The 24,874-nt window shown below is 53.7% G+C and overlaps 10 protein-coding genes across 10 annotated transcripts; 7 read left to right on the forward strand and 3 right to left on the reverse strand.

The window, feature by feature from the left end:
• Nucleotides 1-187: 187 nt before the first annotated feature.
• Nucleotides 188-5,587, reverse strand: G647_01665 (uncharacterized protein; the record flags this gene model as incomplete). The annotated part of the gene is made up of 2 exons (XM_008725064.1): nt 188-5,308; nt 5,357-5,587. The coding sequence occupies 2 exons, from the start codon at nt 5,585-5,587 to the stop codon at nt 188-190; spliced, it is 5,352 nt and encodes a 1,783-aa protein (XP_008723286.1).
• Nucleotides 5,588-5,916: 329 nt separating this feature from the next.
• On the forward strand, nt 5,917-6,574 carry G647_01666 (40S ribosomal protein S11; the record flags this gene model as incomplete). The annotated part of the gene is made up of 3 exons (XM_008725065.1): nt 5,917-6,097; nt 6,204-6,442; nt 6,506-6,574. The coding sequence occupies 3 exons, from the start codon at nt 5,917-5,919 to the stop codon at nt 6,572-6,574; spliced, it is 489 nt and encodes a 162-aa protein (XP_008723287.1).
• Nucleotides 6,575-6,956: 382 nt separating this feature from the next.
• Nucleotides 6,957-8,620, reverse strand: G647_01667 (uncharacterized protein; the record flags this gene model as incomplete). Its single annotated transcript, XM_008725066.1, has 3 exons — nt 6,957-7,720; nt 7,821-8,241; nt 8,372-8,620. The coding sequence occupies 3 exons, from the start codon at nt 8,618-8,620 to the stop codon at nt 6,957-6,959; spliced, it is 1,434 nt and encodes a 477-aa protein (XP_008723288.1).
• Nucleotides 8,621-11,107: 2,487 nt separating this feature from the next.
• Nucleotides 11,108-11,972, forward strand: G647_01668 (uncharacterized protein; the record flags this gene model as incomplete). The annotated part of the gene is made up of 2 exons (XM_008725067.1): nt 11,108-11,143; nt 11,436-11,972. 2 exons carry the CDS (start codon nt 11,108-11,110, stop codon nt 11,970-11,972), a joined length of 573 nt encoding a protein of 190 aa, XP_008723289.1.
• An 874-nt stretch (nt 11,973-12,846) lies between these two features.
• On the forward strand, nt 12,847-13,741 carry G647_01669 (uncharacterized protein; the record flags this gene model as incomplete). Its single annotated transcript, XM_008725068.1, has 3 exons — nt 12,847-12,876; nt 12,922-13,069; nt 13,131-13,741. The coding sequence occupies 3 exons, from the start codon at nt 12,847-12,849 to the stop codon at nt 13,739-13,741; spliced, it is 789 nt and encodes a 262-aa protein (XP_008723290.1).
• A 598-nt stretch (nt 13,742-14,339) lies between these two features.
• On the forward strand, nt 14,340-14,948 carry G647_01670 (uncharacterized protein; the record flags this gene model as incomplete). Its single annotated transcript, XM_008725069.1, has 1 exon — nt 14,340-14,948. A coding segment is annotated over one exon (609 nt), but the record flags the coding sequence as incomplete, so codon positions are not given.
• A 313-nt stretch (nt 14,949-15,261) lies between these two features.
• On the forward strand, nt 15,262-17,585 carry G647_01671 (uncharacterized protein; the record flags this gene model as incomplete). The annotated part of the gene is made up of 3 exons (XM_008725070.1): nt 15,262-15,362; nt 15,417-15,691; nt 16,603-17,585. The coding sequence occupies 3 exons, from the start codon at nt 15,262-15,264 to the stop codon at nt 17,583-17,585; spliced, it is 1,359 nt and encodes a 452-aa protein (XP_008723292.1).
• A 608-nt stretch (nt 17,586-18,193) lies between these two features.
• On the forward strand, nt 18,194-18,728 carry G647_01672 (uncharacterized protein; the record flags this gene model as incomplete). The annotated part of the gene is made up of 3 exons (XM_008725071.1): nt 18,194-18,413; nt 18,492-18,599; nt 18,673-18,728. 3 exons carry the CDS (start codon nt 18,194-18,196, stop codon nt 18,726-18,728), a joined length of 384 nt encoding a protein of 127 aa, XP_008723293.1.
• A 777-nt stretch (nt 18,729-19,505) lies between these two features.
• On the reverse strand, nt 19,506-21,532 carry G647_01673 (bifunctional purine biosynthesis protein ADE17; the record flags this gene model as incomplete). Its single annotated transcript, XM_008725072.1, has 4 exons — nt 19,506-19,661; nt 19,759-21,274; nt 21,327-21,453; nt 21,514-21,532. 4 exons carry the CDS (start codon nt 21,530-21,532, stop codon nt 19,506-19,508), a joined length of 1,818 nt encoding a protein of 605 aa, XP_008723294.1.
• Nucleotides 21,533-22,439: 907 nt separating this feature from the next.
• G647_01674 (uncharacterized protein) lies at nt 22,440-24,474 on the forward strand (the record flags this gene model as incomplete). The annotated part of the gene is made up of 3 exons (XM_008725073.1): nt 22,440-22,591; nt 22,665-24,036; nt 24,085-24,474. 3 exons carry the CDS (start codon nt 22,440-22,442, stop codon nt 24,472-24,474), a joined length of 1,914 nt encoding a protein of 637 aa, XP_008723295.1.
• Nucleotides 24,475-24,874: the final 400 nt, after the last annotated feature.

The following is a 24,874-nucleotide window of genomic DNA, read 5'->3' on the forward strand; positions in this document are numbered from 1 at the left end:
GCGGCGCACGCGCCGATTTCCAAATCACAAAAACCGCAAGCCAGAAGACACAGTCGCGAACAAAGTTCAACTCCAGAAAGATAGACAAGACTCCCATCCAAACCCAATGCTTGTCGTAACTCGTTCATTGCCTCTCATCTTTCCCTCAGTGAAACTCTCGTCACGTCTGCCGTATAGAGAGTTCCTTCTACTGAATCGGACTCCTCCTCAATGCCCCGACCCGCTTAATAGGCGTGTGCATCTGATACAATTGCTCTTGCACGTCCGGCGGCATGGCCGCTCTCGTGACCATTTCCTCCCAATCACCTCCACCCCCGCCACCATTGCGGTCTTGTTGGGAGTTCAGCTTGCCGAGCACCGAGACCGTCGGGTTGAAGTTTTCCTTCTCAGCCTGGGATTGAGCTTGCGACTGCGCGTGTTGAATGGGTTGAGATGGCTGTTGCGAGACTTTCTCCAGCCTCTGTTTCGGAATGGGCAGTGCTCTCTTTTGGATCGCATTTGCGCGTTTCGGAGCAAGTGGGTTCCGTGCTGGTGTCGTAGAAGTCGGAGCTGACGAAGATTGAGGAGCGACATCCGCCGGCGCTGTTGCAGGAGCGGGCGTGGTCGCCTCTGTCTTTGCCTCTTTTTGGGCCTCTTGGTTCGCTTTCTCCTGCCCGTACAACCACTCTTCAAAGCCTTGGACAGCTTGCAGGAAGGCTCCCTCACCGAGAGTTCTGCTCTCGACTTCCTTGCTTAACGCGTGTTGCACTTTCCTGCCCTTGGAGCCGCTGATCAACCCCACGGCCAACCCGTACATTGCACTTGCAGTGACGTTGGTGGATGTGACAATGTTTCCGTCACTCAAAATCGTGACAGACACAGCGAACTCGATGTCAATGCGTCCTTGTTTCGAAGTCATGACCATGACTTTGAGTCCGAGCTTCTCATCACTTAGGATGGTGGCAGTCGAGATGCCGATGAAATTGAGCAGGCGTAGTTCTTCAGAGACTTTGCAAGCAAGGCTCCAGCCATCAGACACTGTCGCCAACACTGTCTTGGACGCAACCGACCTCTTCGGCATCATCGCATAGGCGTGTAACTGACTCCTAATTAGTTGCAGGAAGAAGCGCTTCTCTGTGGGGAGCTCTGACACAGAAGCATCTGGGTCTTCGAGGTTTGTAGGTGCATATGTTAGGCTGATGGGAGCAGTTGGACCGCTTGAAGATGCAGATCTCCTCCCTGATCTGCGTCGAGGCGCGTCCATCACCTTGCACTGGAACGATTGAGGATAAAAGAAGAGCCTCAGCTCATCTTTGTATGTCATGACCAGAGCAGCACCCAGGTCAATTGGCTCGTCCACTTCCTCTTCAGCACTGACAAGTCGCCAACCGGTTTGCTTCTCAATGGCCTCGACTCTGGACTTCAGAGCCAAGACATCTGAGACAGGCCAACCTTTGTGTTCTTCACGTACTCGGTCAGCTTCTGCGATTTGATCTTTCATTTCGCTCTTTAACTCGTCAGCAGCTCGAAGTGCTTCTTCTTTCTCCTTCATTTGTTCTTGCAGGGAGTCGAGCAAAGCAGATCTCTGCAGGAAGTATTCGTCAGCGTTTTGGAGTTGGCGACGGCAATCGTTCAAGGCTTCATGATTGACACTGTCCAGCTCTTTAAGGCTTTGCTCTAACGAGGACTTGTGACTCTCGAGATCGGCCCGTTCCTGGTGCAGTACCGGGAGCACATCATCTAGCGTTTGTTGCTGTTGTTGCAAAAGTTCGAGATCAGCTTTCATGCCTTCATCAATACCTTGAAGCCCGGTCTTGAGACCGTCTACCAGCTGTGTTCTCCATTGGTACCACCCTTCCTTGCTTTGAAGTCGAGCGTGGGCTTTGCCGTTTCGAAATTGATTGTCCATGATAACCTTCATGTCTGGACGCGCATCTACGTACTCGCGAAAGAGGGCTGGCTGTTCAGCAAGTGTTTCCGCTTCAATAGAGCGGATGATCTTTCGGCCGGTGGAAATGTAGGTCTTGAGCTCTCTTGTGGCATGCTGGTACAATTCGAGAAGAGGGAGTGTGGTAGCAGCTGCAACAAAACTTGCTTCAGTGCTGCTGCCACCCATGCCTTCTTGGGACGGCCTGGTGGGCATTGATTGTGCCATTGTGTGCCTTCGCTTTGTAGTCGACAACTCAATGAAGTGGATATTTGTCATGTTGAGGAACTGTTGCAGGGAGATTTTCTCCTCATGAAATTTAGCAGCTCCCACATCCATTTGAGCAGTTGAAATGTCGATTGCTCCCATAACATTGTCAAGTTTGTCCTCAAACGATTCTGGTCTTGCATCAGCACTAGCCTCAACATCCCTGAATCGTCCAGTATGAGCTGGGCTCTGCGGGATGGTGTTCTTGGTCGGCGAAGCTACTCGTAGGGTTGGTGTTATGTTGTCCGTGTTGGCCATGTCTTGCAACGATTTCTGCAATTTGGCTCCAAGCCTGCCGGTCGTCTCGTCCTTGCTCGGAGGCTTTGGCAGACGGATCTGCTTTACCGGGCTGCTTTCTCTGGAAACAACCCGTAAGCGTTTCGGTGTAGAGTCGGGCTCATCGTTATCATCCATATCCAGCTCTGCAGGTCTTTTCCCCAGCAAGCCTTTGGCCGCACCAACGGCAAAGCTCTTCCTTCCTTTGACCTTGCTGCCTTTCGGCTTCTGTGGTGTCATTGACTCAATCATATCCTTTAGCGTTGCCGTAGTGTTTTCCTCTTGGGGTTCGTCGGCTTCTTGCTCCATGATGAGTCGCCCGCTCTCGCGCCGGTGCTCTTCTGCTCTCTCGGCCTCGACTTCCTGCGCGATCTGCTGTGGATCTTCAGACCGCAATTTGTCCGGCTCTATACTAACAAGCTTGAAGTGAGGCGCAGCGTCACCGATCGAAGACCGACGATCTAGCAATTCAGTGACTCGAGGGGAGCCTATCCCATTTTTACCAATGCCAATTCCACTCGAGCGCCGGCGAGCAATAGATGGTCTGGTGGCTTTCAGGACGATGCTCGGGGTCTGACTTCCAGGTGAAAAGAGATGATTTCGCTTCGTGGAGGCGGGCGATGCCCTAGCTTTGATTTCTGCCTTAAATAGTTTCTTGGGTGAGGCGCCCCTGTGAACAACATTTGCGGAGAGAGGAGTTTTGTTGGGAGACTCCGGCTTTGTAGGGATGGGTGTAATCTGCTTTGAAGGAGTACCCCGCAGGGCTTGCGTTGTCGCCTTGACTGGTGTAGTGTCATGGACTTTGCCATGTGGCGTGGTAGATGGTTTTGAGGCGCTGCGTTGAGACCTGGCCGATGATCGAGGTTTCAACGAAAGACTTGGACTCCCAGTTTCAGAGGCGATCGAAGTTCTATGGTGTTGATACCTCGGTGTAGATCTCAGTGTGGTCTGTTCTGTTGGCCGAGGACGTGGTGATGATGCAGTCGCCGACTCGTTCGGAGGCGGCATGTCCGTAGCTTGTTGGCCGCCGGGCAGAATAACTCCTACAGCCCTGGTCATATCCATAGCCATAGTCTGGTCTTCCTCGTCACCTTCAGGTTCTGGCATTGCCTGTGGTGAGGGGATGGTCTCGCCCGTAAGAAACTGTCTTGCTCGCTTATCACCCGGGAGGATGCCACCCACAGCTTTGGTCATGTCCATAGTCGTTGTTTGTTCTTCATCCACATCGGGTCTGGGCAGGTTTTGCGTCTGATCCAGAAGAGATTGTCGCTTTGAACGCTGGCTATTGAAAAGGATGCCACCGATAGCTCTTGTGGTCTCCATGGCCATGGTCTGGTCTTCGACATCTGTCTGTGGCTCAGTCTGCTCATCAATAGGGGGCAAAATCCCACCAACAGCTGCGGTCATGTCCATGGCGGTGTTCTCATCAACCACCTCGGATTGCAAGGACTCCCGGCGAATGGCGGCGTCCAAAACACCTCCAGCCGCATGCGTAAACTCCATACTGATATCTTCATCTGAAGCACGACTGTTCGTGGTATTGTCGCCCCCCGTGCCAATAATTCCCCCCTGCATGACAGTGAACTCCATAGTTTCGTCCATGACAGACTCATTGACAGAAGATCGACGACGACGGATGCCGCTTTTGCGACGTGACTTAGCAACATGTTGTTCAGGCGACAGGCTGGAGACAATTCCGCCAACTGCACTCGTCACATCCATACTCATCTCATGACTTTCTTCTTCATCGTCGTCCTCAATCTCCACATCATCACCCTCGTCTGCTGGCAAGGAAGGCAAGACTGGGTAGACATTTTCCTGGTCATGTACTGTGATATTGTCATTCTCCGCTGCTCGATTGAGTGCCCAAGGCTGGAAAGCGCTCGTGATAGTACCAGTGGCCATTTCCATGGGAAGATCTTCGCCATATTCATCGTGTTCAATACCACGAGTGCCAGCCTGATTTGCTGCTTGACGAAGTCGATCGTCCAGACTGGAGTGAGAGCTTGACGCCGATTCTTCAGAATTTGTCGAGTGCACGGTCGATTCGTCCATACTCATGGCAGTATCACCATCGGTATCTGACTCATCCGAGGACTCAATGCCTTCCTCAACCCGCATTGGGCTGCTGTTGGTTGCGACGTCTCCTGAAGGGCTCGAGGAGTAAACAGACTCATCAGTAGCATCTAGCATTGGCTCAGCAAGACCAGAACTTCTGCGACGGCGCTTCTTTTGGTGCAGGTCTCGTTGGTTCGCTGGGGACTCCTTGACCACGTCTTCTTCAGTTTGCGCAGTAGGGGTTGCAGGAGTTTGTACCCGATCAGGCGACCGAAGCGACTTGTCGGGGGATTGTTGCGCAGTTATCGAGGACTGTCTTCTTGTGGAATTCGAGGCAGAACTTGTTGTCGAATCTTCTACGAGTTCCATGACACTCCAGGTATGCAAAGTAGCCTCAGGTGCGAAGGAAACTCGACGATTGGCCATTGATTTCCTTCTCGCTGCTCGTCGTTCGAGTATAGCCGCCTTTTCCGCCTGGCGCTGGCGTTCCTCCTCCTGCTCCAGCTCGAGTGCTCCTGCGCTCTGTTCACCCGCATTGCTCTTGCGTGGCGACCGTCGTGCCATAGGGCTGAATGGATCAGCAACATTCTCAGCGCCTGATAATGACACTTCTTTGCTATCTTGTCTGCTAGGACCGGGCGTGGAGAAGTCAATCAAAAGCTCTTCAGCCGCACTTTTTGCGGGTGATTTTCCCTTTCCCGTGCTGCGTTTCCGGAGTTCGTCAAATGTAGGAATCGCTTTGGGCGGTGTAAGAGGTATCGTAGGCTTTAAGATTGACTTGATTTGAAAGGGCGTTGTTGTCTGCGAAAAGTCAGTGATGCGCTTTCAACGACTACAGTTCGTAATAACCTTGGTTGAATTCCCTGAGGACTCTCTCAGAGCTTCGAGACCGCCGGGCCCTAGGCTTTTGCCACGCTGCTTCCTCTTTGCGACTATAGCTTCCGCATCCTGGGCTTTGAGAGCGGCAATGTCAGTTGTCGCATTGTCTCGTGAAGCGGATCCTCTGGTTGATGGCATGAGGGCAATGGACTGTCGGGACTTGGGTCTGCTTGTTCGCGGACCTGTACTAGAGTCGGCCATCGCAATGCGACTGAAGCCCTAGCAAGCTCGTTGGGCGCAGATCCGTCTAAAAGAGAAGCATTTGGTAGATAGAGATGTTGTTTGGTTAAACATGGGTCACTTCGCGTCCCACTATTCTTACATCACGCGATATGCAAGCTAAACCGGAAGGGATGAGAGGGTAAACACCATAACACGTGACAAAATCTTCGTCGCACCTGCCTATCCGGTCGGCAGCACTGCCAAGATTCAATTTTCGCAGCACACAGTGGGAAACCCGATCGCAGTGCTACAACATCGGGACATCTACGTTGCCAACGTCGCTTCTTTTCCGTCAACAACCCGCAATCATGGCGACCGAGTTGACAGTGCAGTCCGAACGCGCCTACCAAAAGCAGCCTCACATCTTCCTCAACTCCAAGTCAAAGGGTGCGAAGAGCAGGAGAGTCGGCAAGGGCGGTCGAAGATGGTACAAGGACGTCGGCTTGGGTTTCAGAACACCAAAGACGGCGATCGAGGGGTCATACATTGGTCAGTGTTTATCCTGCAGCATTGCGTTGGATGGCGCCTTTTGGGTCCAAGGACATCGACTGTTGAAATCGCGGATGGATTGGATCTGACAGTTTCTTATCTACAGACAAGAAATGCCCATTCACTGGTATGGTTTCCATCCGAGGCCGTATCCTCACCGGCACCGTCGTTTCCACCAAGATGCACCGTACCTTGATCATCCGCCGAGAATACCTCCACTTCGTCCCGAAGTACGCCAGATATGAGAAGCGACACAAGAATCTTGCTGCACACGTTTCTCCGGCTTTCCGTGTTGAAGAGGGTGATACCGTCACCGTGGGACAGTGCAGACCCTTGAGCAAGACAGTAAGAGATCTCCGAATGTGTGAGGATTTATGAGAAAGTGAGGGACTAATTGTGGAAATTCAGGTTCGATTCAACGTTCTTCGTGTATTGCCCAGAACTGGCAAGGCTGTCAAGGCATTCCAGAAGTTCTAGACGCGGAGGTCAATGCTACGGGAGTTGTGATACTTTGCGAGCACGCCGTTGTTGCATCCGGGACAGATGCCAGCTTGGGCAATTGAGAAAAGCATGAGCATGCATCGTACGATTAGGATCTGCAGAAGGACCGAAGGACTAGTTCCACCGTCAGGAAGTCCAGATCAGATTAGACGATATGTTGCCAGCATATTAGGACTGGCGCCAAGTTCACGCAAGCCACAACGCAACGCGTGAACAATCAACATCGACCAAGGTTCAGACATGGTTCACATCGAGGTTATCTACTTGTGTCTACTCTACGGATTGACAGGGCCCTGTATTGCGACTGACTCTCACAGCTCGTGCGAAACATTGACCGTCCCACCCATCGTCGTCCATCTCAGGCCGCCAAATAAGCAAACCCAGCTTCAGCCTTCAGTGGCGCATACCCCGAACTATCCACCTTCGGCAGGATGCTGATCTTCCTCTCCGTTTCCTTCTCGTGCGCTTCAATCCACCTCTTCACCTCGGCCTCGACAGACCAATCACTAATCAAGCCGTCCCCGTGCCCGATCTGATGCAGCTGTGTCCCGCTACTCTGCGTGTTCAACGGCAGCGGCACATAATTCTCAATCGCACCAGTGACCTTTCCCTCCAGGATCTCCTTGACTAGGTAGGGTTCCGCGGCCAAGGGCCTACCAATGCCTATCCCATCACAAGCGCCCTCCTCGATGGCTTTGACCATGCCCGCGGCCGTGCGAAGACCGCCAGTCACGTAGACTTTCGTCTTCTTCAGCAGCGGACGAATCATCTCGGCAAACTCGATGAAATACGCCTCTCGTGCAATCGTGCTCTGTTTCTTGTGTTCGAAAGCGCGCCCCTCGAATGTTCCTCCACTCAGGTCCACAAAGTCCACCCTTGCTTCTTCGAGCTTAAGACATAAATCGCGTGCATCTTCTGGCGTGGTTCCCTTATCCTGGAACTCGACGCTATTCAGCTTCACGCATACGATGAAGCCCGGATCGGGAACACGTCGGTGGATCTCGTCGATGATTTCAAACACTATGCGTGACCGGTTGTTCAGGTCACCTCCATACTCGTCCGTGCGCCGGTTCGTGGTAGGGCTGAGGAATTGGGCGAGCAGATAGCCGTGCGCGCAATGGACTAAAGGTGTATGCAATCAGTGACATCGCTTTGGAAAGCCATGCCTTCGGCAGACACAAGACACAAGACATATCGTTCGACTGTACTGTAGTGTGCTCACCTTGGACGCCATCAAAGCCGGCCTTCCGACATAGATAGGCGCTCTCGCCCCAAGTTTTCACCATCTCCTTGATCTCCGGCACCGTCATGGGTCGGGGCTTCGCAAACTCGTTCCCCGCCCATTTGATCGTCAAATGCACGTCACTTGCACTGATAGGATTAGGGTTCAAATACTTTGTTCCCTGTCGGCCCGGATGGGAGAGCTGCGCGACGATTAACGACCCCTGGGCTTTCGCCACGGAAGTGACTTCCTTGAACTTGGCGACGCGACCGTCGTGGTCGTCCACTAGTATGGGGTTCCCGTACGCTTCGACGGCGTCGTAGCGGACCATCGTATTGCCGGAGACGATGATGCCGATGTTTCCCTCGCCCCATCGTTTGTAGAGGTGGAGGTACTCTGGTGAGGGCACACCGCGGGCGGACTTTGTGCCATTCAGTTAGCACTGGCCTTTTCATGGCAGGCGAGGGGGCGACTTGGGGTAAGTGAGGGATGAAGGGCAGAGAGAGAGGCGGCCAGGGATGAACCGATAGATTAGACGAGATGGGACGTACAATGTCTTCACCCTCTTTATTCCAATAGCACAATCGTTCCGTCATGGGTGCTTTGAGGAATCTGTTTTTGGCCGTCCGTCCGGAGAATGCGAACGTGACAGGCTCGTTGAGGATGGACACGTCCACCGGCTTGGACTGAGCTCGTATATGCCCTCGACTCGCCTGAACACTGTTTTTTTCATGTCCTTGCTCATGCTGGGCTCCATCGGTAATGGGGTCGGCCTTGATGGTCGACGTATCGTACTCCATGGCCTGCTGACCGGGTGGCGGAGAAGGTTCTGCTTGCCTGTTGCTCACCTGCCTTGATGCCCCGGACTATTGTATAAGTATGATAGAGAGATTGTAGTTCGGATACCTTGGTAACTGTGCTTTGTTGTGCCGATACCAGTCTGAAGGTCTATCCCCGTACTCTAACGTTTCTTACGAGCATTAATAATGCTGTCACGACAACTCTCGAATTTCACAGCAATTGACTTAACAGAATTCATGTTGAATATCCGAGGGGATTCCCCGAGAACGCTGTCGCCATGGATGAGGCGTCCCATTGGGTCCTCGAAGTGTGACCTCCTCGGCATTACTTCTCCAAGCCCGTCTCGGAAGTTGCAAGTGGCAGAACGGTGTTCAGCTCTGACCACAGAAGGGTACTTGTGTACAGGTCCAAGTCGGGGAACTCTTGCGGGTAGCGGGGCATCACGGTGGCCCGGCTGGCAGAATGGATATATATTGTATAGTGCTGAAATTTGTTCTGATTCGCCGCACAGATCAAGAGTTCCTTAGTGTGTAAGATTTTGTCAATGTCGTGTTTTATACGGCACTCGCTAATAACGTCTAGAGTGGTTCATCACGTCTCCTTTACAGTACCTCTTCGGAGGTTACCATAGCCCGGAGAAGGTCGTGGGTTCGATCCCCACAGGAACTAGATGGAGAATTTTCGACTCTTCTCTCTTTTTGACCACCTACCTTTTGAGAAAGATTCAGCGAGGCTAGTGATGAGCTCCCTACCTAGGTATTTTCCCGGCATTACGCGATATCTCGTTTTTAAACAATAGATAGAGATGGTGCTGGTGTAATCTTGAAGTAGGGCTGTACAAGAAGGGGTGGTGGACTACTCTGGAGTTCAATTTTTAGTATTATAGACTTATTTTCTAATAACTTCAACCGGGATGGCGAACGCGTCGATCAACGATCCGTTGTCCAGGGCGAGCCTGATCTGGTTGTTCCCCCGCCCGTGCGTCAACTTGGAACTCTGGGATCTCGGACGAGGCGAAGTGCGGTGAAGGCATGAGGAAACCCATGTTGGCTGGTTCCACCGAGCATTCACCAGCCAACCCGCCCGTCGGCGGAGACGGGGCCAAGACAAAAATGGACTTCTCTTCGTCACCGCTGAGGTGGTAGTACGAGTTGAGCTGCCGGTGCGTGACCACCATCCAAGCTGTTGACGACGGACACGGACGCAAAACGGACGTCCACCATCAGCGTTCGGGGATCGAGCTCGGCAAAGTTCACCGTGTCTAATGGCCTGAAGACACATCACTCCCGCGGATGATTCTGGAGAGGGTAGAACCGGCCCCAGCCTCTGTATCGCCTTGTCAGGTGATGATGTCGGTACATCGATACGGGGAGCACCAGAGCTTACAAGATCTCACAATGACGCTTGTATCTCCCAATCTCCATGGATTGGAATGCCGCTTGCTTCCAGCGGATCGGGGTCAAACTCAAACACCCCGGCTGGCTCGTGCTCGCCGCCAGGTGCTCGCCCTCCTCGCCCTCAGAAGTACGGCTGCTCTCCTGATCCGCAACAACGGCGCAGGTCGTTCCGTCCTTGTTGTCGGCCGAATGGAGGAGGAATGGTAAGCCGCTGGACGAGTTGGACCTGTGGAGGCCGACTGTCAGTCGGAGACGGTTCGCTCATGTCGCGATCGGAGGAGTCTCCCTTTCTGTTTTTCTTTTTAGTCCCACGATCGAGGCAGCATAGCTTACCAAGTTTGTGCGCGACCCTGGACGAAGGGCCGGTTGCTCTCCACGTCCGCACCCAGATGGTGCAAGGGCATCGAGAAGGCGTCCCATACCGGTGTTGCGTCGTCCTCGACTCTCCCTTGGTAGCCGATTTCTGTGGTTTCGCTCGGCCGAAATGGAGTGGTGTAGTTGAAGTAATAATCGTAGTACCACAATGGCACACCTTGATCATCCTCTGCGCAGTGATGGAATAGTGGAAGACCACCGCCCCGTCCAAGTCACTTCGACCCTGCCCAAAGCACTCGGATCTCTACTCTCAGAGGCTTGGACCACAATCGGACAGCGATATCCATGACTACAGGCCAGGGTGGAGCAAAACAACTACGCTGATATCACCAGTATGCCGAAACTAGTCCACCTACAGTGCGGTCGACATATGGCATTCAGCGCTTCAACGTGTGCCACTCAACGCCGTACAGTTACTGCACATGCTCACCTTACTCATCAAGGCGTAGAACCTCAAGTCAGACGACACAGCGCCGTCTGTCCGGTGGGCAGGCTCTGGTTGAATAGGTCACTCAACACTCGAGGCCGAGCCGTCAAGCCATGACAAGGCTTGGTGAGGGGGAAAATTTCCGTATGTCCGTCATTCTTGTCCCTCCAACTTTTTCCAAGAGCCTCAACGATCAATGAGCCTCAATCAACAGCCAGACACTGCATATTTATATTGCTGTACAACAATTCGACATCCATCTACCACTATATTGACCAGCACAAAAAATGACTACCCGGCCATTACGCGAGGCTCCCCGCGATGTAGGTTTTGTTTTTCCCTTGCCTTGTTCCCAGTTCCCTCTCTTCAAAGAACAGTGATTAGACTCATCGATTACATCACCGGCTGTGCTACTTTGCGGGCATTGAACTATGTATGCATGCAATGTACCTGGCTGCATAAACAGACAGAGTTACCCCCGTCTACTATACCGCTGTACTCTTCCCGATCCTCATCCTCATACCCGTGCTTGCACTCGTACCCTGTCACTATCCCAAAACCAATCCCAATCCGTAGGATTCCATGGTCACGCACACTTACGCCCCTTTCGTGTAGCTCCCCTCAATAATCAAGCTCGAAGACTCCCTCAAGCTCACACACTTCACCGCCGACGACGCCTTCTCCCTCGGCCTCAACATCCGGCAACGACTCCGCGCCCTCTCCTCCAACTCGGCCGTCGTGAGCATCTCCCACGCCAACTCACAGAATCTGCTCTTCCACGCCACCAGTCGCCCTGGCGTCCAGCCGGACAACGACATCTGGGTCGCACGGAAGCGTAAGACCGTGCACCGATGGGGCGTGAGCACGTGGTTCATGAGCAATAAGTTCAAGGGGGATGAGGCGGAGTTTGCACGGAAATATGCCCTTGGGACGGGGCCCGAGGCGGGTAGCTACGCCATTCATGGAGGTGGAGTGCCCGTGCGGGTGAAGGGCGTGGAAGGGATCGTGGCCGTCGTCGTGGTGAGTGGGTTGAAGCAGGAGGAGGATCATATGGTTGTGGTGGAGGCGTTGGAAGAGTTTGTAAGGCAGGAGGGGGGTTTGGACAAGAAGAGGAGTGTGGAGGGAGAGGACCCCGTCGTTCTTGATGCGTAGGACTGAGGATTCGTGGGGGAGAGGTCGGATAACGCGGTGGGATTCAACCCGGCTACGAGTCCGAGAATGGTGCAGGAACGTAATAAAAGAGATCGAGGATCATGTCTCTAGAAGAATGGGCGGTCACAATCAAAGGTATATGCAGCTGACCATATACTGCGAGACAGACGTATGAATGGCTGTAGAACACCGAGGGTCTGGGTGATGAAGCAGAACTCATGATCTTCAACCACATCCCCTCTGGCTCATGTCCGATGTAGTGGCGGCGCGAAGTATGTGGTCTAGACCCCTGTTAAAGATGCTGATTCCTGATTCGAAGATGTTCCTAGGGCCAGTATCAACTTCGTTCGACTTGCCTGGAGAATTAGCAGGCGTGAAGCCAGGCATAGATGGACACTGGTTCTATGCATGAAGGGCTATCGTATAGTTGGTAGATGGGCTGCGAAAGACGCGAACTGGTACAAGGGTAGCTTCCATGCCGATAGGAAATGATGAATGATGAATGATGAATGATGAATGATGGGTGACCATTCGCAACCCCAGAGAACGGTTGCCACGTTTTCGTGGTCAAGAGGATACGATACTCATACATCACAGAGCAACAGCTCCGAGCAGCGGCTGGTCTTGCTCAGCGGAAACAGGGGTGACGATGGGACGCGCGCCAATCGAGCTCATTAGATTTTACGGCAGAGTACAATTTCTGACAAGCGCAACTATTGTGAAAGGCAATTCAGCCGAACAGCGACACGACGCAAGGCTGCTGCACCTTTGACGCGGCTCTCAATCAACAACCAGGCACTCACATTTATTCCATCTCACCCTGCGGTCGCACCACCTCTTACTCCTTCGCGGCTTGAACAACACAGCTGCTACCATGAACCATTATCCTCAGGCCTGGGGTCGTGTGAGTACCTCGCACTACAATCCGCGATCAAGCTAACTCGAGTAGCCCCGAGATGATGTGTATGGCCCATACGACTCTTCATATCTCCAGACATCCATGCCCCAGACCCATACTCAATCCCCTGCTGTAACGGGGACATCGGTATTAGGGGTGAAGTTCAATGGTGGGGTGGTTATTGCGGCGGATAATCTAGGTATGCGGTCAAGCCTAGTCCCTCAGCTCTTCATTCTAGAATGCTAACCTAATTCCTCCAGCGTCGTATGGCTCTCTGCAAAGATTTACAGATGTCAAGCGTCTGCGAACATTCCCTCCGAACACGGTCGTCGGCTTTGGCGGTGATGTGTCAGACATGCAATATCTCGACCGACTGCTGCAATCGCTGGATATTCGAGAGAACTACCTCTCCTCTACCGGCCACTCCCTCAATGCGCGGAACCTCCATACCTACTTGTCAAAAGTGATGTACAAGAGAAGGAGTGACTTTGACCCTCTGTGGAACATGCTCCTAGTGGCGGGCTTGGACGAGCAAGAGAAGCCGTTCCTGGCCAGCGTAGACCTCCTTGGGACTACTTTCTCTGCTCCTACTTTGGCTACCGGCTTCGGCGCACACCTGGCACAACCTCTGCTGCGCAAGCTGATGCCTAAAGACGAGGAGAGTGTCCAAGACGTGACGCAGGAACAGGCTGTTGATGCTATCAAGGAATGCATGAAAGTGCTGTTCTATCGCGATGCAAGGAGTTTGGACAAGTACAGCATTGCAGTCGTTACCAAGGACGGGGTCAAGCTCAGCGAGGATGAGAAGCTGGAGAACCAGAGTTGGGCATTCGCGGATCAAATCAGAGGTTATGGTACGCAGGTCAACTGAGTGACTACTAAGACCGGACTGTACTCCGTATGCATATGGGCATCGCAGGTGTCCGGCGTCGAAACGGGAACTGCGAGCACTTGACCATAATGCGGTCATCGACGGAGAGCAATGGGATTGATTGATTCCAAATTGACAAAGCTTTCCATCTATGGAAGTTGGAGTCATCCGGTTCCCAGTCACTCCGGGATCCTACACTATATGGTCCTCCTTTGCGGTGGGAAGATCTAGACGATGGGTGCTGCACACTGCAATTGGTTACCCTTGTTCCTGGTGAGTCAACTGGAGGCCTGGGCTTAGCGGCGCTGGTGCTAGTGACACGCGCTGATGACGTGCAGCTCCGCCTCCAAATCCCGAAAATTGGAGGCATTAATTAAATGTTTCTCCAGAAAGTAAAAGATGCCGCCACTGCATGCATCTTGAATATTGTTTCACTATTCATACAATTGAAGTTGCGGTTCTGCACATCTTCACCGTTCCCCTTGGGCTCCATGAGATCGTACCTCATACCTCCCTTATTCTCACCCTGGAATCGACCTCGCAGACTCTCGTTCTCACTTTCAAACGCCCCAATATGGAGGGCTCAGCAGTCCAGCCAGCGCCTGCACCAACCATTAGCAACACCAATAGAGGACAAAGACACAGACGGCAAGGCGGCCCCAGAAGACCTCCACCATCTCAGACAGGCAATTTAGGACCCGTAAGAAATGTCGGAGCAAGAGCCTTTGGTGGACGGCTCACCCGACTACACGCAGAAGCACCGCCTTTCGTTCCAGCGTCCATTGCCCCAATATCGCAGTCGAATTCTCAGTCTCTGTCTGAGTCCCAGGCCCAGCCCGCGAATCCAAGTCCACAGCCTCCTCGCCACAACAAGAAGACGACACCACGACCACGGGGTCAGACGCAACCACAAGGCAGGAGGGGCTCACTGGCACGCTCGACGGCTCCGGACATCGCCACTAGAATCCATGAAGATATACTACACAACGTCTACGAATGTGCCATTTGTACGAATGAAGTTGGGCGGGCCTCGAAGGTGTGGTCATGTCGGACTTGCTGGACGGTGTTTCACATCGGCTGCATCAAGAGATGGTCGAAAAATGAAGGTTCAGCCGTTCAACGATCTGCTGGCCAAAGCGATGAAGAGATGCCCGTCGGAAAGCAATGGAGATGTCCAGGTTGCAATTTACCGAAGGATACACACCCGTCGGCATATACTTGCTGGTGTGAGAAGGAAATAGATCCAAAGGCGGTCACAGGACTGCCACCGCACTCGTGTGGTCAGACGTGCGGTCGAGAGAGGAATTTCCCCAAGCCTTGTCCACATCCTTGCGACCTACTATGCCACGCCGGCCCTTGTCCACCATGTTCTGCAATGGGTCCCAAGCAGAGCTGTTTTTGCGGTAAAGAAGAAACAACCCGGCGGTGTCTGGAAACAAATTACGACGCCGGTTGGAGCTGTGGAGCTGTCTGCGGTGATATGATGCCGTGCGGCGAGCATACCTGCCCAAGGCCTTGCCATGAAGGCCTTTGCGGTGCCTGTACTGCCGAAGTCGATGCCCGGTGTTACTGTGGCAAGGTCGAAAAAATCATCCAATGCAACGACAAGCAAGAGGAAAGGGTTAGTGCTCACTGGGTTGGTCTTTTCGATTGTGGCCGACCATGTGACAGGCAGATGGACTGCGGGATACATCACTGTGAAAAGCCATGTCATCCTCAGGATTCAGCCACACCCCACTGCCCAAGGTCCGTCGACATTGTCACTCATTGCCCGTGTGGGAAGACTCCGGTGGCTGAGCTTGAGAATGAGCCCCGAAAAGCATGCACCGACCCCATCCCAAGCTGTGAGAAACCATGTGGTAGAAAATTGCCTTGTGGCCACTCCTGCGCGCAGACTTGTCACACTGGGGACTGCAGTCCGTGCAACCTCAAGATCTCAACGCCATGTCGGTGCGGTCGCAACTCCTTTGACGTTATCTGCAACCAGATCGCACAAGAACCGCCTCAGTGCACACGTCTGTGCAAGGCTACACTGAATTGTGGTCGGCACGAATGTGGTGAGCGATGTTGTACAGGAGACCGCAAAGCCGCCGAGCGTCAAGCCACCAAGAGAAAGCTCAAAACTCTTGGAAACTTGACGCGGGTGCTGGAAGAAAATATCGAGGCAGAGCACATCTGTACTCGTCCATGTGGACGTCCGCTCAAGTGTGGAAATCACGTCTGCCAGGACCTGTGTCATCGAGGCCCATGCGGCAGCTGCAAAGAAGCAATTTTTGACGACATTTCGTGCAGCTGTGGTAGAACTGTCCTCCAGGCACCACTACCGTGCGGCACTCGATCTCCACCGTGTAACTTTCCATGTAATCGGGCTAAAACCTGCGGACACCCTCCAGTCGCACATAGCTGCCATGCTGAGGACGAAGAATGTCCCAAGTGTCCGTTTCTGACCGAGAAAGAATGCCTTTGCGGCAAGAAGACCCTGAAGAACCAGCCTTGTTGGAGGGCAGATGTGCTATGCGGGTTAGTCTGTGGTAGGGCACTCAAGTGTGGCTCACATTCCTGCCGCAAGACGTGTCACAAGCCAGGTGAGTGTGAAGACGCACATGAGCATTGCCAACAGGCATGTGGGAAGGCAAAGAAGACTTGCGGGCATCCTTGCGAGAGTCCTTGCCATGCTCCGTCAGCATGTAAGGAAGAAAAACCATGTCCTTTCAAAGTCATCATTACATGCGATTGTCAGCGAAAGAAGGAAGAGGTCAGATGCAACGCCCGTGCCAATGTACCTGCGCCCACAGGACGGCAGACTTCGTTGAAGTGCGACGATGAGTGTGCGCGACTGCAGAGAAATCGCCATCTCGCAGAGGCTCTTCACATCCCTGATGACCACACCGATGACCATGTCCCATATTCGACCGCGACTCTCAAGATGTATCTGGAGGATGTTGCATGGGCACACAAGCAAGAAGAAATCTTGAGGATCTTCGCAGCAGACGAAAAGGAAAAGAGATATCACTTCAAGCCGATGAAGAACCGCCAGAGAGCATTCATCCATAGTCTGGCTGAAGACTTCGGACTGGACGGAGAAAGCCTGGACCCCGAGCCACACCGCCACGTGTTGTTGTTCAAGACCCCCAAGTTTGTGAGTGCTCCAATGAAGACTCTTGCTCAAGCGGCAAGGATCAAGCGGGCGCAGTTAAACGTCTCTGCTCCCGTAACCGCCGGGCCGGAACGGAAAGCAGACGAGGTCAAGCACGACTACAATGGCCTCCTATTGACCAAGCCGAAATTTGCCTTGACCGAGGACGAGTTGCGGCCTCTGATCAAGAAATCAGCACCAACCACGGACTTTGACATCATCTTCTTATCCAAGGAGCAGGGCGTAGCACTTCTTCCCACCATGTCTTCTGTCAACCCTGAGCAGCTGGTCACTCTTCTCACAAGCCTCCAGCCTACTATTGCCGGCGAGGTGATGAAAAGTGATATGGGCGCTTCGGTTGTTCTGTGTCAATTTGACACCTCGGATCTCGAGCCCAAAATTGTTGAGCAACAAGGCAGGCCGGGCCCAGCGATCAGCAATGGCTGGTCTCAGGTTGCGGCAAAGAGAGCAGTCCCCATGGCAGCACCTCAAGTCAAGCCTGTGGGACAGCGTCCGGTTTACACTGTGCTGGGAAGTCGCCTGGCAGAAGCAAAAAGGAAGAAGCAGGAGAACGAGGAGAGGCTCCGGAAAAAGGCACAAGCTCAAGACGTTGTGGATGACTGGGAGAAAGCGATCGATCAAGAAGAGACCGCCGAGGTTGACAGGAGGGCCAGCGAGGCTAGCCAGGAAAGCGTCGCATTAGCCTAAGTGTGTTTACTGCAGCACTCAGCTTGCCTTGCATTGAGATATCAAGTAGACGCAGGTCTAGGCGTCAAGTGAGGCCGTGCTTGAGCAGTTGCCAGCTGAACCGAAGGGTCCGAGGTGTCAAGGGGTCCAGTCATTAGTGGAGTAGCCCGGGTGGCTGGTGGGGCAAAGGCCGAACAAAGTTCATCCGATCCGAGATGCATGACGTAACTCGGACCGCTGCCCCTCTCCGTCCTCCCAGCGGCTTCAGTCGCTCGCGTGCTCCTGCACACACCCGTCTTGCAAAACACGAGATCCTTGCTGCCAGTGCCCATACCAGGTTTGCACTTCTCGTCTGGCCCTCGTTCTTGCAGGACCAAGCAGCTTGGCAGCACAGACTGGCTTAAACTGTCACTTGGCTATTGAATGCTCAGCTCCCTATGACACTCGTGTGACCCACATCAGAGTCAATTGTGACTTGCAAGTGATACTGTTATATCCCTTTCTCTCCTCTGTCTCGCACTGTTCCTTCTTTTCCGATCCCAAATTATCAACCACGCCCGGATTCGCCTCCTCTACGTCTCTTAAATCATTCATTAGAAGAAATCCAACGTCGTTGCCAACTTGCAAGCATGGATCAACTCAAAGGCGCCTTCAACAGCTTCTCAGGTGGCAATAACGATCAAGCCAACAAACAAGGTACCACTCAGCAGAGCAGCTCCAGCTCTGGCTCCGGCTCCGGCTCCGGCTCTGGCGGCGGTGGTGGTTTCCTCGGCGGCCTCGGTGACAAGTTCAATTCTGCTGCCGGCGGTGGACGTGAGAGTGAAAAGAACGAGGACTACCTAGACAAGGGTGCGCTTCTCCCGGACCCGTTGAGGAGATTTGTCTACCTTGGTATTGTTTTATGCTAACACGATCATCTCGTTACAGGAATCGACTTCGTCCAAGAGAAGTTCCTCGGCCAAGGCCCTCAAGACAACGAATCTGCCATCGAACAAGCCAAAGATGAGCAGATCAGCGATTTCATTCGGAATCAATGTACGGAAACACCTGCCAACTGATTTACTCTGGACCTTCAAGACAGGATGCTGACATGTTGTTCTCGGTCCAGACAATTCTGCCACTGGCAAAGACATTCCCATCAAGGACAAGCCCACCAAGTTCTAGCAATAGCTCGAGTAAATGAAACCTGGCAAGCTGGAGTGAGGAGGGACCTCGGCGCTGGAAACTCCTGAGGGTGATTCTTCACACGGGATCTGAACATCAACTCTGCTGTACGTGCTTTAAAAGCGGACAGACGAACCTCCAGGGCTGGCTGTACAAATCAGAGGACGATGGACTACTCAGCTGCTGGAACATCACTCCGGGCGACAAGGCATCATTAGATAGAGGAAGCATTCATGACCCATTCACGAGAAATGGCAACGCGTACAATCTTCGAATAGCCTCCGCTGAATCTTAGTGGCTCACAACACACCTCCAAAGCTAGATGCTCGTCCGTTCTTACGACATGGACCGCAGGGCCTGAGTGCTTTCAACCGCCGAAATCACCTTGCCTCTCGCAGTTAGAAACCAAACTCCGAGCTACCTCTAACGGTGCTCACGGCCAGCTGAAGAATTCAAATTTTTGTCTATCTCACCAGGTTGGGTATCCGTCAATTCGTCCGGTCATGCAACATTCGACACCTCCTGCACCACCACCACTGCAGATTCTGCCCCAAACGACGGCGGTTCCGCATGAGGGGGCAATGTTGATAGCCCGTTGTGGAACAGAGTTCGCAGCGCCGTGCTCATTCCTCGTTGCTCGTTGCTCGTTTCTCGCACCCTACCATGTGATGAAGAGCCGTTTGTAATTCTCCAATCTAGAGTAGCACACACGCACGCACGCACGCTTCTCCGCGTCTCCGGGGCATACACGGCGCCAACGCCCGTGGAGTACTGCCGTTAGTGGTGGAACAGCCGCGTGCTCTGCTCGATGAAGGTGATGCCCAGGTTTTCGGCCGTGTCGAAGACGGCGCCGTCGTTCTGCGACCCCGTCGGCGCGGCGATGTATTTGACGCCACTTCGCGCGGCGCGGTAGACGTTGTCGACGAAAGGGAACTGTGGTTTGGAGAATAAGAATTAGCGTCAGTTGTCACTTGCTTTTTTTCTAGACGTGAGGACGGGAGGTGAGGAGGAAAAGGACCAAAAAACGTACGAATGCATCGCTGCTCACAGCCACTTCGCTCAGCTTGGCGAGCCACTCTCTGCGTTCGGCGTGCGTGAATGGCGTGGGAACCTGGCCCTCGGCGAAGTTACGCTCGTAGTCGGCCTTTTCAAAGTCGCTGAGATCGGCGTCGACCTGGCCCGAACAGAGCATGTCGATGGCGTTGGACTTCTCGGCGCGCTTGACGCCCTTGGCCCACTGGATTCCGAGCGTGCGCTCGTGGAAGCGCATCCACCAGTTATCCGCCTTGTCGCCGGCCAGGCGCGTGCAGTGGATGCGCGACTGCTGGCCGGCGCCCAGGCCGACGACCTGGCCGTTGAGCGCGTAGCACACGCTGTTCGACTGCGTGTACTTGACGGCGATGGTCGCGACGGTGAGATCGCGCAGCGCCGAGTCCGAGAGGGGGGACGATGACGGGCTCGCCGCCGCGTCCTTGGGGCGGATGATCGAGTTGAACGTCTCGGTGGGGGAGATCTTGACGTCGTTGCGCCCCTGCGTGAGGTTGACGCCGTAGACGGTGCGCGTTTCCTGGGCCGGCGGCTCGTAGCTCTCGTCGATCTGGAGCACGAGGTATTTGCCGCCCTTTTTCTTCTTCAGCAGCGCGAGCGCCTCGGGCTCGTACGCCGGCGCGATCACCCCGTCCGAGACTTCCCTCGAGATGATCTTCGCCGTGGGCACGTCGACCTTGTCCGACAGCGCGATCATGTCGCCGAAGGAGGACATGCGGTCGGCGCCGCGGGCACGGGCGTACGCTTGGGCCAGGCCCGACGATTCGATCCCCTCGATGTCGTCGACCATGTAGACTTGGCGTTCTCGCTCCGAGAGGGGCACCGCGATGGCCGCGCCGGCGGGAGACACGTGCTTGAAGCTGGCCGCAGCGGGGAGGCCGAGCGCTTGCTTGAGTTCTTTCACCAGCGGCCACGCGTTCAGGCAGTCCAGCAGGTTGATGTATCCTGGAGAGCCGCCGAGGACGGTGAAAGGCAGGGCCCCCTGGCGCACGAAGGCCGAGGCCGGTTTCTGATGGGGATTGGCGCCGTAGCGCAGCGAGAGTTGCTGCACGCCATTGCCTGCGTATTGTTTGCGGAAGAAGTCGGAGATGGCGGCGTCGTAGTCGGCCGTGTGTTCGAATGCCTTGAGCGCGTACCTCTGGCGGCTCTCGCCGGGGATTTCACCGCGTTCTAGCTCCTCCAGGAAGTGATGGTAGTCCGCCGGGTCGCTGAGAATGGTTACGCGCGAGTGGTTTTTGGCGGCCGCGCGGATCAGCGTCACGCCGCCGATGTCGATCTCCTCCACGGCTTCAGGGATGGTAACGTTGATCTTGGCGACCGTGTCCTTGAACGGGTAGAGGTTGCACACCACGTAGTCGACCTTGTTGATGTTCTGGTCCGCCAGGTCCTTTTCGTCCGAGGCGAGATCCCGTGCTAGGATCCCTGCGTGCACTGCCGGGTGTAGGGTCTTTACCCGACCGGACAGCATCTCGGGGGCCTTCGTGATCGCTGAGACATCTCTGCTGGGACTCAGTAGGGGGGTCAACTAGTAAGGGATCTCGTGAATTTTACTCGACATCAAAGCCAGCCTCTCGGATCAATTTTGCTGTGCCGCCGGAAGCGAGGAGCCGGACGTTGTTCTTGATCAAGCCCTTAGCGAGGTCGAGAAGACCGGTTTTGTCGAAGACCGACAAGATAGCTGGGATAGTCAGACGAGTCCTGCAGACCTCTTGTGAGTTATTCGATGGTACAGACGTACCTATCTTTTGTGAACTCATGGTGGGGTTTCTTCGGCCGAGGATGAGAGCAGGGTCTGAGCTCGTTTACAGATGACTTAGGTCGCTATGGCCCTCGACCTCATCGGTGATCGGAAATCGATGCGTGACTCGAGTTACGCTGTTTTAAATATGTGACGGGGATAGATTTTTCGTCTTTCGAGCCACGATATGTACATTTTTACTACCACGAACCGCTTGGGGCGAGAATTTCCGATATTTGCGCTTCGGAGTCTTTGCGCCCCCACGTACGCCAAGACTACGGCGAGTCATATAAGCCTCCGGGCGTCGGCTAGTCGTACAAAACTGCACGCCAAGGTGGCGTTACATGCCCTTCGATCAAGCATCTGAGCTTGATCGAGCTTTGTTCGCTTGTCTTCGTGATCGGCATCCGGAGTGCTGCTGACCAGCCCCCAACAGGCGAATGACCGCTTGCAGAGAGGCTGCCTGTTCCTGGTACCCTCGCAGCATTATGACATATGCGAATCGACCACGCGAGGTGTGTCAACGTCCATGACATCAACGGATGCTGCGAAATAGCACACTCACCACACTGATCTGCGTAAACGGACTGCATCGACTTCGTCGCTTTCTGCCACTACATTTTGCTCGTCGAAGCACATGTCTAAACACTTGTCAGCTGATTCGTCAATTGGCTCGAGGCAGGATTCGGTTCAGCCTGGTCGAAAGATGGGATTTTGTGAATGTTTACGCCCTTGAAGAGGCCACATGGAAACGACTTCAACGTCATCCCTTCAATGGGGTTCCGTCCTTGATCATGCAGGACAGGACATATACGTGATGGCTGCCAGACTGACCTTTGACCGCAGAGTCCGTATCACCCCCAGATTCGTGGAGCTCTACTGCTCCCACTATCCCATACCTTGACGCGTGCTGCTGTCCTGCAACAATGCAGACTCAAGACTTTGGGGAGCGGAGGCGAGATACCCTCGTTGCTCCTACTGAGCGAGACGTCGCGTTCCAAGGTTTACCGGCTGAGCACGAGTCACTCTTGAAAGAAACGTTGTATCCTGATGACGCCTACAGCCATCAAACCTACTGGTACGTACTTACTCCCGTCAGGTTCATCTCAACAACAGCCACAAGAATAACACTGATTCGACCCTGGTGATAGGGCCGACCTACCCACTGGTGAACGTACCAAATGGATCAACCGGCAGCACAGCACAGAAGCCAGTCGAGAATTGAAGGAGGTTTGGGCTATGTTCAAAGATGATCCCTTGGCCCCATTTTACAGATACCTCCGCAACTATGCTGTTACTGGAGTCGGCTTCTTCACTGAAGGATACGTGTTGTTCTCTGTTGGAAACGTCCTGCCTCTCCTGGAGGTGGTTTGGCCACGTTGCTGGGACGAGCACGAGATCTGCAACAAGACCATGGTGCAGGCGATCAGCTACATGGAGATCCTTGGTATCATAGGCGGTCAAATCATGGTTGGTATCATCGGCGATTGGATTGGCCGGCGCTGGGGTCTCATTCAAGATGCGGTCATCATGTTGACTGGAACTATTCTGCTCACATCCATGTGGGGAGTCACCTTGTCCGGTTGGACCGTGATGTACGGAATCAGTCTCTTCTGGTTTTCAATCGGAGTGGGCGGCGAGTATCCGATGACCTCATCCACGGCGATGGAAGGGATCCATGGTGCAGCGACTTCAAGACACGATCGCTTACACCGAGGACGCTCCGTTGCACTAGCATTCTTGATGCAAGGTTGGGGCCAGCTGGGAAACCAGCTGGTCCTCATCGTCGTCATGCTCATCTTCAACCATAGCATCAACCCTGGATACGGCAAGACCGCGGCGCAAGCAACCTTCCGAATCTCCTTTGGCATTGCTATACTGTGCCTGCTTCTCTTCCTGTACATTCGTGTCTACAAGCTGAGAGGAGTGGATGATTCTCTCAAGGCTTCCAGGAAGAAGGGTCAGGTTACCGGATACGACGTCACGTCTCTCAAACTCACAATGAACCACTACTGGCACCGACTCCTGGCGACAAGTTTGTGTTGGTTCTGCAACGACTTCCCCTTCTACGGTAACCAGATCTTCCGCAACGTCTTCCTCCAGATCGTTACGTCCAGCTCCGACGAAGTGGGGACATTGTGGCTGTACAACCTCATCAACATTGGTTGTGAGCTTGTGGGGTACTATTTAGCCGCCCTGCTGATGGACCACAAGCTATATGGGCGCAAGAGGATGCAAGCTGTAGGGTTTATCATGACATTTATTTTGTTCATCATCGCCGCGGCTGCCTATCCAGTGCTGAACGTCAAAGGGCCAGGAGGCAAAGCTTTTGAATTTATATACTTCTTCAGCAGCTTCTGGATCCAGTTCGGACCCAACTCCACCACCTTCCTGGTTGCCGCAGAAGTGTATCCGGCACGGGTGCGGGGCACGGCACACGGTATCAGCGCTGCTGTAGGCAAGCTGGGTGCGCTGGCGGCAACCGTCCTTTACAACTATATTGGCGGAAGGACGAAGTTCTGGGTAAGTGACCTCCTGCTTCTACGGCGACTGCACTAACACGGAGAATAGGTTGTGAGCTGGTTCGGACTCATTGGTTTCATTCTTACAATGCTGTTCATCCCCGACACGACCGGCTTGGATCTCCGCGAGCAGGAGCGATACTGGCACTTTGTTGGCGAAGGCAGGCCACAAGACTACCACGGCATCGCTGTCCATCCTAGGCACCTTAGCTGGTACGAACGTGTCGTTTTGAAGAGACATCTCGGCTACAACCCTGACTTGGACCGCCAAGATCGAATCAACGAGCTGCGTGAGTTGTACGAAAAGGTCGAGGGCGCTAAAGCTGCGGAGGTGGACGAGGAGAAGACTTTGCCAGGCACTAATGAAGCCGATCTGGACGACAATGTTAGCAGGTACTTCGAGCTGGAAAAGACAAGTACGAAGACGCAGTCCTCATGACTGCTGGTTCGTGAATACGGTAACAGTCAATACCATTCACAGATACGATCACGAGATAATGCTATCCTTTAAAGTTTGCTTATAGCCGGATTCAAATTTTTTCAGCCTCGTGCCTGGTTTGCTGTGAAGACCCTTTTACGCAGCGGTCAGGTCGGTCACTTTGTCAACAAGAGGCAGCTGTCGAAACAGTGAAGGTGTTTGTGCATTTGAAAGGGCGCAAAGAGCATATATCTATGAGACGCGCCCATTACTTTCCCGTCGTAACACACTCCATATCAATATATTAAGGTCTCACTGCATCTACAGATCGTCGACGAAACTATACATATCTTGCCTACCACCCGCCAACACTCGCACCTGAGACAGCTTCCGCTCCATCTCCAGCTCCAGCGACTTTATT

This window comes from Cladophialophora carrionii (genome assembly GCF_000365165.1).
Source record: "Cladophialophora carrionii CBS 160.54 unplaced genomic scaffold supercont1.1, whole genome shotgun sequence".
In the NCBI taxonomy this organism is placed as follows: domain Eukaryota; kingdom Fungi; phylum Ascomycota; class Eurotiomycetes; order Chaetothyriales; family Herpotrichiellaceae; genus Cladophialophora; species Cladophialophora carrionii.